This window comes from Nematolebias whitei, chromosome 4 (genome assembly GCF_014905685.2).
Source record: "Nematolebias whitei isolate Nwh7 chromosome 4, NemWhi1, whole genome shotgun sequence".
In the NCBI taxonomy this organism is placed as follows: Eukaryota; Metazoa; Chordata; class Actinopteri; order Cyprinodontiformes; family Rivulidae; genus Nematolebias; species Nematolebias whitei.
This window is the reverse complement of record NC_056501.1, coordinates 8,628,919-8,643,109: the sequence shown is the minus strand read 5'-3', so window position 1 is coordinate 8,643,109 and position 14,191 is coordinate 8,628,919. Positions and strand designations below refer to the sequence as shown.

Sequence of the window (14,191 nt, the reverse complement as noted above, 5' to 3'; positions counted from 1 at the left end):
TACTGTTGGTACTACTGTTGGTACTACTGTTGGTACTACTATTGGTACTACTGTTGGTACTACTGTTGGTACTACTGTTGGTACTACTATTGGCACTACCTGCGCAGTTCTTGCAGATGACCACACACAGGTTGATGGAGGCCCAGTCCGGGTTCAGGGCCTTGCAGTCGGCGCAGGTCCTGTTGGATCTGTTGGACCAGATCTTCTCTGCCACCTCGTAATCCGACAGGGTCTCAGCAATAGCCTCCTGCAGCGCCTCCATCCAGTCCCGCTTGTCCCGGTCCGTCTCGGCCGTGAAACTGAGGAGGAGAACAAAGGTCTGTGGTCAGGCTTGTTGGACCATTACCATGGTAACGCCTTTCTGAATGACCACAGTTTCGCAGGTACATAAATCATTCTGACCCTGCTGTCTTTGATTCTGCTGAGAAGCTACAAGGCATAAAGTTTTGTTTACAAAGCAAAAACTAAAGACTTCATTTTGAACGTGTGAACATGTTTGTGTTCACACGTGCAAAGCTTTTAAAATCAGATCTGAAAAGTCTGAAAAACCAGGAACATTACAGGAATCTAACCAGAGCATCACAGGAGCAATAATGAAAGGTTACAGGAGCGGTAAAGGAAAGAGTTACCGTATTTTTCAGACTATAAAGGTGCACTTAAATCCTTTAATTTTCTCAAAAATCAAAAGTGAGCCTTATAATCCGGTGCACCTTATGTATTAATTCTGGTTGTGCTTACTGACCTCGAACCAATTTTATGTGGAAAACTGAACAATGTTGAGAGTTATTGTGAATGAGATGAATAAAGTTTGACTTATTTGATTGTTTTGTTTCGCTTAATGCGCCTTATAATAAATAAATAAAAATACGGTCCATGATTGTCGCCGGATCGTCATGAGAATTTCACAGGAGAACAACATAACCCTTACAGGGATGTTACGGGTGGAAAAACTACCTGAAGGTTTTGTAGGGAGTGATGAGTTCAAAACTTCTGTGCTTTCCATCTCGTATCGTCGCTCCTCGAGCTTCGATGACTGTGATGCCAATTCCGTTACGAAAACACTGAGAAACATGAAGACAAATTACACTTACAGAAGTTTTATCTGCACAATATCCAACAAATTTACATTAAACTCTTGGGTTGAAACTTGTCTTATTCTGAGCCGAACGTCGTGCCAAAAGCTAATACTACTTCCTGTTTTATTGTCATTTCCCATCTGCCTTTAGGTGACAGGTTCACCTGTCTCACCTGTTCGCTCTTGTACAGCCAGATCTGGTCTGTGTTGATGGCGGCGTACACTTTAGACTTGGTTCCTTTCAGTTCAAGGACTCCATGTTTCTGGCAGTGAGATCCGGGTCCAAACCGGTGCCGACCAAACACCAGTTGATCCCTGACGTGTTCCTGCAGCGTGGACACCCAGTGCCGCTTCAGCACTGTCACAAAACACATAGGGGCGGGGCTGTCAGTCATTGCCACGGTAACCACATCAGCTGCATCGGTCCATTAGTTAATCGCAGAAACACTGGACCAGTTCTGGTGATGTCGGAGTCCGACAGTTTAACATTTAACTCTTCTTCTCTGATTTATGTACAGCGTTTATGTCGGCGAGACTCTAGCAGGTATTATTCTGATGTGTGCAGCAGCAGAGGAAGAACCACTCAGCTCACATTCACAGAAAATTTAATTTAGATTACTAATGAACAAAAAGCAACAAAGTTCTAACCCAAAATCTGGCATCACCTTTAAACCTGTGTCTGTTAAATAAAGTTTCAAACAAATACAGTACAAATACAGTATTTTGTCAGGGTTTGTGTAAGTTCACCTTCGTTTTCGGTACGAAACACAAAAATTCGATGACTCGTCACAATTTCAAACTTGTTGTCTTTGGCTGGGCGGGCCATCTGGATGGCCCCCAACGGGATCACTCCTTTAGGGTAGACGTCCTGAAAGAACACAGTAGTCAAAGTTCAAACACTGTGAGGTGAGTTTCAGTCTGATATGTTTTATTTAACTAAAGATGGAACATCGAGAAACTATAAAAACATGACGATCTGAGAGTTTTTGTCCTCTCACTCCTTTCTGGTCACGTTTAAAGATAAAGTCAATCAACTTCATGGGATGAAGGACGAAATGTCTCAGCAAAAAAAGAAACCATCCAGATGACCTGACTGAACATTGTTGGATTTCTACCTGGATTATTGAGCTTGAACTTTGGTATAAAATCAATCCTCTTTCAGTTCTTGGGTTTTGTGTTTCAGGATATAATAAAACTAACCTGGTCTTTGCTAGATTCTAAAGTTATTCAACTCAAACTAAAATCTAACCTGAAATCTAAATCCCCTCATGTGGTGGAGGACAAAATCAAACATGAGCAGACGGCAAACTTCAAAGAAGAGATTTAAAAGCAGCGACCGAGAACGGAGCCTTGTGGAACTCCACGGAGGAGAACCCTTCTGACATCTGAGATGGACTGGCTCAGTTTTAAAACAGCAATGTATACTCTGTGCTTTTTAAAAAAATAAACCACTTCATAGCTCATTCAGGTGATGGGGCTTTGAGTTTTTTCTAAAATTTGTACTTCTCAAAATATGAACCTTTTCAATAATTAACATTGAGATTTCTTAATTGTTTCAAAACTACATATTTGAAAAATTTGCTTCAGCAACTTGAGATATTTTTTTCTTAAAATGCTACTTTTAGTTTTAGCTAGCATTTTACAAACTTTAGCTTTGAGATAGTCTTTTGATTTTCTTTAGCTTACATGTTGCTGCTGTTATTAGCCTTTATCTTGTATTTTGCTTCTTTTAGCTTTTTCAGCAACGCCATCCAGTTCAAACTCTATTTATAAAGTTAGTATTTAACTTTCTACAGTCTGAGGTTCTGATTCAGTTTGGACTCATCTCCCATCAGACTGACACAGAACTTATCTGCTCTTATCTCCCTGTCCGATATGACACCAAGCTGCTGGTCTAACTAAACCTGAGAAAATACATGGTTTCATATCTCTTTAACCCTGAACCAGGACTGGTCGCATGACCACGTGACTTCAGCACAGGGAGATCTGTGTACCTTCTCGCCACCAAAGTACATCAGGTTCTTCCCATCAAACTTCACAAAACGCTTTTGGAAAACGTAGTTCCTGAAACAGAAGAACCTTAGTCACATGATCACAGATGGAGGAAACATCAAAGACACCTAATTTTAAAAAAAGTACATCTTTATAAATAAATAAACATGTTAACCTTAAGAGTTGAGAAAATACATTTTTAGAAGCAGTTTGTGACTGAGGAAGAAAGAACAAACACACCGAGAGGAGGAAGAACAGGAGGAAGAGGAGGACAGGAAGGTGATGAGGCAGAGGCAGTTCTTTAAATGAGAGGAGATAACTGGAGAAGCAAAGAGGAAGAGACACAGCCGACCAGCCAGAGCTGACCTCTGACCCCTGATGAATACACAGAGACAAAACCCAGCTGGATTAATCAAACAAAGCTTCATTTTAAACAGGTGTATAAATCTCTGGCATACTGCAGTCTTACAAGGTGTATAAATTAAAAACACCCCCAGTTTAACTGGTCTGATGTAGCTGTAGTCTGACCAAATGCATAAATCAAAGGCGCTTGATTTAACAAGTCTGATGTACCTGCAGATTAAGGGAGTGCATAAATCACACGTACCCCTGTGGCGACAGCTTATCCAGCCAGCCGCTAATGATGGGCGGAGCTCTCTCCGTCAGGGAGGTGTAGCTGGCGTATGGGGAAATTGTCAGCTCATCGTCAGCCTCTAAGGGGAAGGCTTGGGGGGGCAGAGAAAGGGAGCGGGGAGGGGGCGGAGCCTCTCCCACGGTGCTGTAACCCTCTCCGGCGTGAAAAACCTGCGACAAACGCTTCTTCCAGGAGAATCTACACCTGAAGTTAAAAAAAAAAAAAAAACTTTATCAACAAACAGAAGAGCAGAAAACAAAGCCTTTGTTTAAATATAACTGTTTAAATCTGCCTCCTTTAAACCTAAACTTTTGTTCAATCCTATTTTTCTTCTTCTTCAAACTGAACACAAGGGTTCTTTACTGAGTCCACGTTTATGTTTGTGATTTTAACAGTGTTTAGTAAAAACTGGGCCTGAGCTATAAACCTGGATAAAGACTGTAAAACTGCAAGTCCAGTTTTACGGTCCAGGTGATTGTTTGACCCTGGACCTGGACAGAGAACCTAGACTTGGACTGTAAAACTTTTGAAAACGTTAAATCAAACTGGTCTTTGACTCTAAATCTGGACTTCAGACAGTATATCTGGTCTCAGAGTGTGACTCTACACTGATGATGTAGTTTTCTACATGTGTGGGTCTTAGCCCCGCCTTTCTCAGCCAAAGACGTTTTTTTATTTTATTTTAGTTTTTGAATATTAAACTGAGTTAACACAAATTAAAACTCTAATCTCTAAAGTTTATGAAGATTATGTTTAACAGATTCTGATCTTTTTGTGTTTCCTATTTAGTTTTTTACATAAATAGTGTAATAAATTTTTAGACTGCAGCGCTTTTACCCATGATCCTCGGGGAGTCTTTCCTCCTCGGTCCTCATCTCTCTGCTGTCTGATATGCTTCTGTTGCTCTGCAGGATCAGAAATCAGTTAGTGAGAGCACTTCTATCCATGTCAGACCTGTTTCGATCAAGAGGCGGTCTCTGTGCAGCAGGGGGCGGGGCTTGTTGTGTCTCACCTCAGTAAGCTGTGGAGGTCTTCTGGTTTGGAAAACAGATTCACAGTAAGGGCTGATCTCCTCTTCCAGCTCATCTGTGGATCCAAACAGAACAGTCCGAGGTTCAGTTCAGAATACAATGAAAATATTCAGCCTGACTGAGAGAAAACGGATGTCTGAGATCTGAAGGAACGGGTCTTGGTCTGGCTCTGGACTCACCTCTGGCTGATCCTGAAGAGTTGTTACTCAAAGTGCTACCACTAAAACACACAGATCAATAATCAATAAATATAATAAGGGACATATAATAATACATCCCATCTTGTTATATAATTCAATGTTAAAAACTTTAAAAAATGTATACAAAAAAAATCCTTTAGTGGATCATGGTCTGGACTCTGGAGACTAACAGACCAACCCACCTGTTCCTGTCTGTGACGTTTCTAGGTGGAGTGGGAGGAGCTTGGTTGCAATAACTCCTCCCATCATTGGGGGCAGCAGAGCTTGGTGAGGTGCCCCAGTATATATCGTTAGAGACCATCTCCATTCTGCATCCACTTGGAGAACCTGGAGATCCAGAGAGCCTGGTTCTGTCTAGACTACCGGGACTAGAAGACAGCGAAGATGTGGGTCGTCTCAGTTCTGTTTGTACAGAAGAGGAAAGCGGGGTCGCAGACAAAGAGAGTGGGGTCACTGAGGTGGAGGCAATACGGGTCAGTCTTGGGGGGACAGGAGGTACCACTCCTCCAGCATCTGACAGAGACAGGCTGCGGCTGGGCCTGGTTCTGCCCGTCTGGCTTGGTCTCCGGATGTCACCAGGAGTGGGCATGGCTTCTGAGGTTAAATCACAACTTGACAGCATCTCTGAGGCTGAACCTGGGCTAGACAAATCCTCTGAGGTTTGACTAGGAGTGGGCATGGCCTCTGAAGTTGAACCATGAGTTTGTGTGGCCTCTGAGGTTTGACTGGAAGTGGGTGTGGCCTCTGAGTTAAGACTTTCCACCAAGGTGAAGCAGATGGATTCCTGGGATAGCCTCCTGGGTATGGACTGTGCTGGTTCAGGTGTAGGGCAGAAATGAACAGGCGCCGTCCTGCGGCGATTAAACACAGTTCGAGGTTTGGGAACGGGCTTCAGCAGCGCCCTCTGACCGCTGGAGTTCATCAGCTTGGCTGCAGAGCTGCCACCTCGCTCTGTCACCGATAGATGGTTTTCAAACAGGAGATCTACGTTCTTACTGGCACGCTGACTCTCCACCCTTTGGATGTGGCTGACCAGTCGCAATATTCTCTTCCTGTGTCCAGTGGCGGTTACGCCTAGGCTGACCAAGGCATCATTGTCCAGGTGAGTGAAGTCTCTGGCCAAAAGGAGACCAGCTCTGCAGAAGGTGTCCAGGTACCTTGAAAGACAGCAGAGACATCCCAGGTCACATGAAGACTCATCTAAACAAAGGCAACAGATTAAATCTCAGCATCCCTCACCTCTCCAGATGGATCGCTGCCAGAAGCGTCTCAACCGACGTGCTTCCATCCAGCGAGGCCATGATGACCAGCATTGAGTCTGGACTGGGCTTCGTCTCCTCCGTTTGCAGGAAACTCGGCGGCCATCACGGACCTACAGCAGGAACGGGCGGCGGCAGTTCATCTTCAGGACAGAAACACATCAGGATCACCCAAACATCACAGAGATCTGTATCTGTTTGCAGATTCCACATCTCAAACTGGACTCTGGGAAGTTTGGACAAACTTCAGTCTCCTTTTATGAAAGGTTTTTATACTGTAAGAACATTGTTGATCAGCAGTGACAAATTATAACAGATATTTGGACACTAAAAACCTTCAAGGCAATACTGATTTTGTTTTGTTTAAATTCCTTTTTTTAATTTTTTATTTATTTTTTTGCAAACACTTCAGGATATCTATTTACCACCAATCGATGTGGAGGAGTGGCTTTCATCAAAGGGGGCGGAGCTTTGCATATATAAAAAAACTTGGATGTGTTGCTTCACTTTATCAAACAAATATATTTTTTAAAATAATGACCATATATAGATCTAAGCCTAATCTCAGTGACCTTTGACCCTAACCATTCACAGATAGGTTCAGGTGACCTTTACCATCCTTTACGCCTGTTTACAGAGTCAGCATCATGAGTGTGATCTCCGAGTATTGTTTACAGGCTTCAGAATGACAAGCCCCAAGTATTGTTTGCAAGCAATAACATTAACCCATATATTTGCCCAGAGGAGTATTGTCTGCAGGCTACAAAATTAACTCCTCATCTGCAGGAACTTGTGCAAGCCCAAGGTATTGTAATGTTTGTGGTCCACAGCAGGACTGTTGGACCACGCAGGGTCTCCATTTGTCCTGGAAAATGTCCCAGTGAGGAAATAGAAACACACACAAATTCACACAAATACACACAGGATGCAGGGAGTGCTGCAGCTAAGGGTGTTGGTTCAAGCTGAAGGGTGGAGAGCTTTCAAAGGAAAAACTGTATGTGTTGATGTGTGTGCGCGTGCGCGCATGCACGTGTGTTAAAAGGTTAAAAAGGTTGGAATTTGTTATATTTTAAGTGTCTGCAGTCTGTGAGCTGAATCTATCACCCTGTAGCTGTGGAAAGTTTGACCAAAAAAAACTGTCAGCTGAACAAAAGTGCTGAACAATAAAATAAACCTCAATAAATCCTGATAGGATAAATCAATAAAAAAACACCTCATATTTCAATACAAACACAGCAGGCTTCATCGAAGAGTGAAACTAAATCAAACGCCAGAACAAACAGCTCTAAAGTCTGAATCAGTCACTGAGTCTGGATCATAGAAGAAACAGAATCATGACCAGAACCCCACGTTCATTAAATGAGACGGCTTCATTAATATAAGACCAAATATCTGCTAATCTCTCAGAGGATTAGTGACCGTTTGGGAAGAAGATTCTGGAAGAACTCCGAGAGTCACAGATGTGTTTAACGGCCGGAGATGAAGTCAAGAATCCAGAGGAACAAAGAGAGTAAAAATAACAACGTCCCAGAGGACAGCAATGTCCAGCAGGAGGACAAAGGCAGAAGAGGAAGTGAGTCACAGCGGCTTCCTCCTGACGACCTTTTTCCTCCTCCAGACTTCAGCTGCTTCTGTTCTGGTCTCAGATCAGCCTGCAGGTCCGGGACCAGAACCGTCAGAACATCAGAAATAATGGAACAATGTTCTCTGTGTTACAGTCCCCTGAAGCTCTCTGCATAACGATACCTGCACAGGTACACACAGTAAACTGCCTGCACAGGTACATAAGAAGCTACCTGCACTGGGACATGCAGGAAACCTCTTCAGGTTGTTCTGTTCAGACGTAACTCACCAGGTTTCGACTTCAGTCTTCAGAAATGGCTCCTGAGGCTTTGTGACCTTTTATTTCATCAGCTGTTCTTCTCTTTGGGCGTGACCAACCTGTCAGACCTGTCAGGCCCTGCCCACCACTGTCCAATGTTCTCTGGAGGAGGGAATCCCTGGTATGTGAGAGCTGGTAGGCCCCCTCGCCTCAGCTGACATCAGCTGGACTCATTTCCTGATCTCGATGGACCCTTTGATCCAAAGTTTGTACTTGTTTTCTGATTTAATGACTCTCCTGTTGACGATGATGTGATTTTTATTTCTGATCAAAAGAGAATCTTATTTGAGAAGAAGACATAGTTATTTATTTTAATTTAATTGGTCATTTACACCTAGAAGCTACGTGCACAGGTGCATTCAGGAAACAGGAAGCACTTTACTTGAAGTAAACTGCAGGATTCATCACACAAACTCCGTCGTATGTTGATCAGTTCTCAGAACGTTTTCCTGGAGTGAGCCTGGGTTTGTTCAGTGATGCTGATGATTTGACCTCGTCGGGGCTGCAGAACCTGAGGAGGACCACCAAGAACCACAGAGGGCAAGAAGCCATGTTTAAAAGTGGAGCAGAGGAAGTTGGCATTAATCACTGCTGTTAGTCAGAGAAGACCAGCCGATGACACGAGTCAGAGAAAGCCCCATCTTCGGTCTGAATGATCACCAAAATGTCAGACAAAGCTGCACCTTCCTGCACCTGAAGGTGTCTCAAACCTGGAACAGAGAAGGTTTGTCTGCTCCAGTCTGGGAGCAGAAAGAGCAGCGGGTCACCGAGGAGGAAGAACGTTCAAGAACAACGGCAGCAGGCAGGAAGTGAGTGAAGGCTGCAGATAAAGAGCCAGGCGAGGAAACGCAGCAGGAGGATACAGACACTCCCGTCCGACTTCCACTTTACACTGAGGGCCAAACTCAGGTCTGGGAGCCTAGACTGACAGGGACAAGGACCGGAGGGACCAGATTGGGTCTGCCTGGGCCTGATGGACTTTTCAGCTCAGTTAGTTTGACTTGAGCATATGAAACCCAGACATACAGAAAATAAAGCTTTGTTTAGCTCATCTGACATGAACAAAATCTGCATGACTTCATTAAGATGTCATAAATATGTTTAATAAAATAGGCCACAAAGAATTTATGCTACAATAGGTCATAAACCGTGACTCACATGAACAGTGGTGGGTTTGTCCGTTTGTGGACGGCTTCAGGGTCTGACTCCAGAGGGGGATCACCACTGACCCGACATAAGTCCAAAGCTTATGGTGTAATTTAGAAAAGATCTGAACTTTATAAAACAAGAAAAAGTTTAGGAACTTCTTTAGAAATGTTTTGCTAGTTATAGATAGCCTTTAGCTTCCTTTAGCTTTTAGCTAGTGTTTTTCTTTTAGCATTAACAGCTCAGTTTCAGCTTCTTCAGCAAGCAGTCGTTCAGCACAGAGCATCACGCTGTACTTTAGCAGAAAATACAACTTCTCTGGCGATTATTGATGTTTTATGTCAGTCCAGCTGACAGTCATCATGAGATGTTGATTTTTATCTGAAACAAGGTTGAGGTGGTTAAAGTCACATGACCCTGGTCGAAAGGGGGGCAGAGGAAGAACCAGATCCAGATGATCAAGGTGGAGAAAAATAATAACTCCAAAAAAAAAAAAAAAAAACATAAACCAAAAACGACAACTATGACACTGAGAAGTGGTGATAAACTGGTAAAAATATAAAAGCATGAGGTACAAACTGAAAAATCCATCCATTTTCACCCGCTTCACCTTTCTGATGCCTATCAGCAGTCACTGTGCGAGAGGCGGGGGACACCCTGGACAGGTCTCCAGTCCATCACAGGGACACGTAGAGACAAACAAGACAAACAACTATTCAGTCTCTTAGAAGAAAATATGATTTCTAAAATATATTAGAAAACAAAACCCCTGAAGTGAAACCTTTAAAAAAAAGTCTAAAAATGCCTTCAGCTCCTTCTGTTTGTAATGGTGAACTAAAAACACGGTTCCAGTCTTAGTTGCTTCCACAGGCTCTCTAAGGTTCAGGATCAGCCAGGAGCTGCTGATTAAATGATCATCTTCAGCAGTTTTTGCCGCTCTGGAGCATACAGGTGTGTGTTAATACAACACCAAGATGGAAAGGCATCAGCAATGCACTCAGAGAGGCAGCCCATCAATCTGGGAAGGATCAAAGGGTTCCAAGGAGTGCACATCTTAGCAGATTCACCCTGAAGGTCAGACCGTGTAATGCTCAGAGAAATGACTTCCAACTCAGACTCTTCAGACCTCAGTTTGCAGGTTAAAGGTCAAAGGTCATGGTTTGTTTGGAAGAGCTGCAGGAGAAAACCTCTCCAAAAACAAAATGGCAGAATGATTTAGGTTTGGAAAGTTTAATCTGAAGGAACCAAAAGACTTCTGGGACAAACCCAGACCAAAGCAGAGATGTTTACCCAGAATGCACTGCAACAAACACCTCATACAAGCTGTCAGCATGGTGATGGAGGACGGATGGTTTGGGCTTCTTGCAGTCATTGGGTGGACCATGAACTCATCTGTAGACCAGACCAGAGTAGACTCTGCTTTGTGGTTCCACTGGTGGAGGTCTGAACCAGTTCTGAATGCGAGTTGGAAACATAACGAGGTCGAGAGGACAGAGAGCAGCTCTGAGAACAACAGGGAGGCTGTAATGCGGAGAACAGAGACCTGATTGTTCCCGACTGTGACTGGAGCCGCACACTGATGCTCACTGGGAGCACTGGGAGAACTGGGTCAGAGGAGACCATCAGCTGTGTGCAGTGTAAAGTTCTGCTGCTGCGTCCAGGAGCTTTGTGGTGGGTCGGACACTACCTGCTCTCGTTGCTCAGCTGAAAATGTACTGTTTGATCCCAGAATTATAACAGCAGCAAAACATTCTGACACGTGTCTACAAGAGGTATTTGCACAGAACCACATGGGACTCATAGAAGCGAACTGGTTCTTTAATGAACTTTGTAGGACAAAGCTTCTGTCACTTAGAAGAAAACAAAAGAATCAGACACACAAAAAAGAACCAAACAGAACCAGAACCTTGCTTGCAGGTGCCAGAACTGATCTGAGGTCAGTAAACAGACAGGAAGTTACATCACAGCTGTTTGTTTTCGGGAATTTTATGAGGAGGAAGATGCAACAACCCACTTCCTGTTACTGGTTGTATGCACACACACACACACACACACACACACACACACACACACACACACACAAAGGTTGCCTCAGAGCAAGCTGCAACACTTGTGGATCCATCATCATCATCTTCATTATCATCAATACTGACACACATCTGCATCAGCTCTACTTCCTTATGTTCTTAAATGTTCTTGGATTTGAACAGTTTGGGTTCTGACCTGGTTCTGATGAAGTCAGAGATCACTCAGACTGTGAGGAACAGAAGAGGACCTGTATTTCTTTGTGAGGGAGTGAGGTGGAGGAGAAGTTATGTGAGGGTAGGGCAGGAAACAGGGTGGGATGTGCAGTAGGAGTGACGGATTGGTTGACGGTGGTGGTGGGGTTGACACGGGGATCAGATCTGAGCCACTTCCTGATGGTAATGGGGATAGACAGGTGAATAGATGAGGTCAGGACTATGGTGAGATCTGCAGTGAGGGTAGGGAGCAGGTGGAAGAAAGTCTGAAGAGGTGGTGGTGTGCTCTGGAGAGATGAGTAATGAAGATGCATGAGTTTAGGTTCTTGGGGATGATGGCCCAAAGCACAGAGCAGAGAAGAAGGGGACATTTACAGATAGGACCAGTGATGTTTGGTTTGGAGACAAAAGAACAGGAGGAGGAGCAGGAGGAGTTTGACATGATGATGTTTGAGTTTTTATTTGGAGGAATCAAAATGGACAGGATTAAAAATGAGGGACGGCCCATGGTGGACATATTGGACAAAGACTGTTTAATATGGAGCGACGGGGGGAGAAGAGGAGAGGTTTGCTGTGACAGAAGAGAATAGGGTGAGATGAGGCAGATGATCACCCTGAAGGGAGGAGAAGGAGGCGGAGGAAGGTGATGATTGACAGCTGGTCTGCAGGTTTTCTTCTGAATCTGATGGAAACATCCATCCATCCATTATTTTTAGCCCAATTCTTCCTTAGGTCACGGGGGTCCTGGTCTAAATTTGTCTGCAGACTGACAGTTCATGTCAGTCCTCTGCATCTTTATCTTTTATCTCTAACCAGACCTGAGGGTCACCAGACACATGGGGTCTCCTGATCAGTGTTCACACCTCTAGGGTCACCTGTCACCTCCTTCATTCTCCATCAGTTTTTTTTTTTTCAGCAGTTGAAGACTCAAACCAACAATCTGCAGCAGCAAACACTGAACCAGAACCAAACCTGTGATAAAACCACAGTTTTTACAGACTCAGATCTGGATTTAAAACCAACGTCTGGGTCTCAGCTCACCTGCATGCGCCCGGTGGAACTAAAAACTTCTAAGACCGAGTTTCCCTCTGTTTAATCAAAAACACAGATTGTAAAGGTTTTACCTCTGATCCGGTCCAGTGACGATCCTGGTCCTGGTCTAAGTGTGGTTCTTTTCCGAGATCTCCGCAGGTCCCAGTAAATCAATCAGTAAAGTCCAGCGCGGATCGAGTCAGACTGAGTTCTGGGACTGGGAGGGAAAACTCGGCTCGGAGTGGAGGAGAAGATAAGTTACCCTGGATGACAACGTACCAGCTTCCGGTAAATTTCAAAGTAAAAATCCCGAGGCACGAACAAATGTATCACTTCCGGTCAGACTTTCACCCCCAAATTAAAAAAGTAAATATTAAATTAAAGCCACAAATCAAACCACAACTTAAATTAAATCTCTGAAAAGAAAAAAAAACTAAAGTAAAAACAACAAAACAAGATTATTTCTTTGTCATTTTTTAATTTACCCTTTATTATATATTATACATGTGCGCTTATTATCAGAATCTGAATATTTTTATTGTCACTGTAGGACAATCAAATATGCAGTTTCTTAGTTAGCCTTATTTTAAGATTATGCATTGAACATTTAAATTTTTCAAAACTTTACAAAAGCTTGGTTTGCTTTAATCTGGTTTGAAACATGTTTTGAAACTGTTTTCAGAATGGATTTATTCTGGTTTTAAACTTAAGTTTTAATTTGGTTTGAAAATTGATTTAATCTAGTTTTTGTACCAGATTGGACCTGACTAGTTTGAGCATGGTGGTTTCAACTTGCTTTGTGTTTGGAATGTAGTTTTAATACCTGTTCTGTGAACAAGGCTTTAGACAGATTTGGTTTCAAGTTGGTTTGGACTTTGATTGGTTTAGGCATTTTAGTAAGGTTTGAAACACATCTTAACACAGTTGTAAACAAGTTAAAGACTAGAATAAACCTTGTTCGACCCTGGCTTTAAACTAGATTGCTCCTGGATTGGACATTGTTTTGAACTTGAATGTTGCACCTAGCTTCTAGGCTTTCACATTTGTCTTAATTGGACTTTCATAGAGCCAGATTTTAGTCTGGGTTTAAATGGTTTTTGTGGGATCTTCTGTTTGTTTAAGCAGGTTTTATTTAGTTTTTTGTCAGGTTTTAGGCTGGACTGGACTTGATTTCAAACTGTTTTACAAATATGTTTAATCTGATTTTTTATTTTATTTTATTTGGAGTTAAACTATAACTGGAATTAAGATAGATTTAAACGTGTTTTTTCTAAACCTGGCTTTAGAATTGTTTTAACCTGATTTGTAATTTGGAGTTTGTAATTTTTGTTATTGCAGACATAAATTGGATCTGGATCAACAAACAAGTGCTGGTTTTAGAACAAGTTCAACTAAACTAAAACTGTATCTATTACCAGCGGACTCGTCTGTTTTCTGTTGTCCAGGTGTGGACAGGTGGTGAGACAACCTGAGCAGAAAATAAACTCCACCTCTTTAAACCAACAAGCAGGATGTTGGAATGTTTTGGTGTTTGGGACAATTTTGTTTGTCCTCACCATTTTTAGCACTGACATTATGTCGTCGTACAGAGGTTCTGATCCAGAGACATGAAGAGTCTCAGGGTCCAGGGAAAAGACTAAGGACATGTCTCAGGAACTTGTTCAACTGTAGAACCAGTTCAGCTCAAGGTCCAGTTTACA

General features: G+C 42.9%; 1 protein-coding gene across 1 annotated transcript in view; it reads right to left on the bottom strand.

The window, feature by feature from the left end:
• The window catches only part of arap3 (ArfGAP with RhoGAP domain, ankyrin repeat and PH domain 3), a 13,827-nt gene extending 7,582 nt beyond the window's left edge, over window positions 1-6,245 (bottom strand). The window contains exons 1-13 of the mRNA XM_037675669.1: window positions 6,172-6,245; window positions 5,675-6,089; window positions 5,115-5,614; window positions 4,912-4,952; window positions 4,714-4,787; window positions 4,539-4,606; window positions 3,675-3,905; window positions 3,308-3,442; window positions 3,070-3,139; window positions 1,823-1,943; window positions 1,249-1,433; window positions 955-1,061; window positions 100-299 (exon numbers count right to left, since the gene is read on the bottom strand). Coding sequence (XP_037531597.1) covers window positions 100-299; window positions 955-1,061; window positions 1,249-1,433; window positions 1,823-1,943; window positions 3,070-3,139; window positions 3,308-3,442; window positions 3,675-3,905; window positions 4,539-4,606; window positions 4,714-4,787; window positions 4,912-4,952; window positions 5,115-5,614; window positions 5,675-6,089; window positions 6,172-6,245 — 2,221 coding nt within the window. The remainder of the gene's footprint in view (window positions 1-99; window positions 300-954; window positions 1,062-1,248; window positions 1,434-1,822; window positions 1,944-3,069; window positions 3,140-3,307; window positions 3,443-3,674; window positions 3,906-4,538; window positions 4,607-4,713; window positions 4,788-4,911; window positions 4,953-5,114; window positions 5,615-5,674; window positions 6,090-6,171) is intronic.
• Between the last annotated feature and the right edge of the window lie 7,946 nt (window positions 6,246-14,191).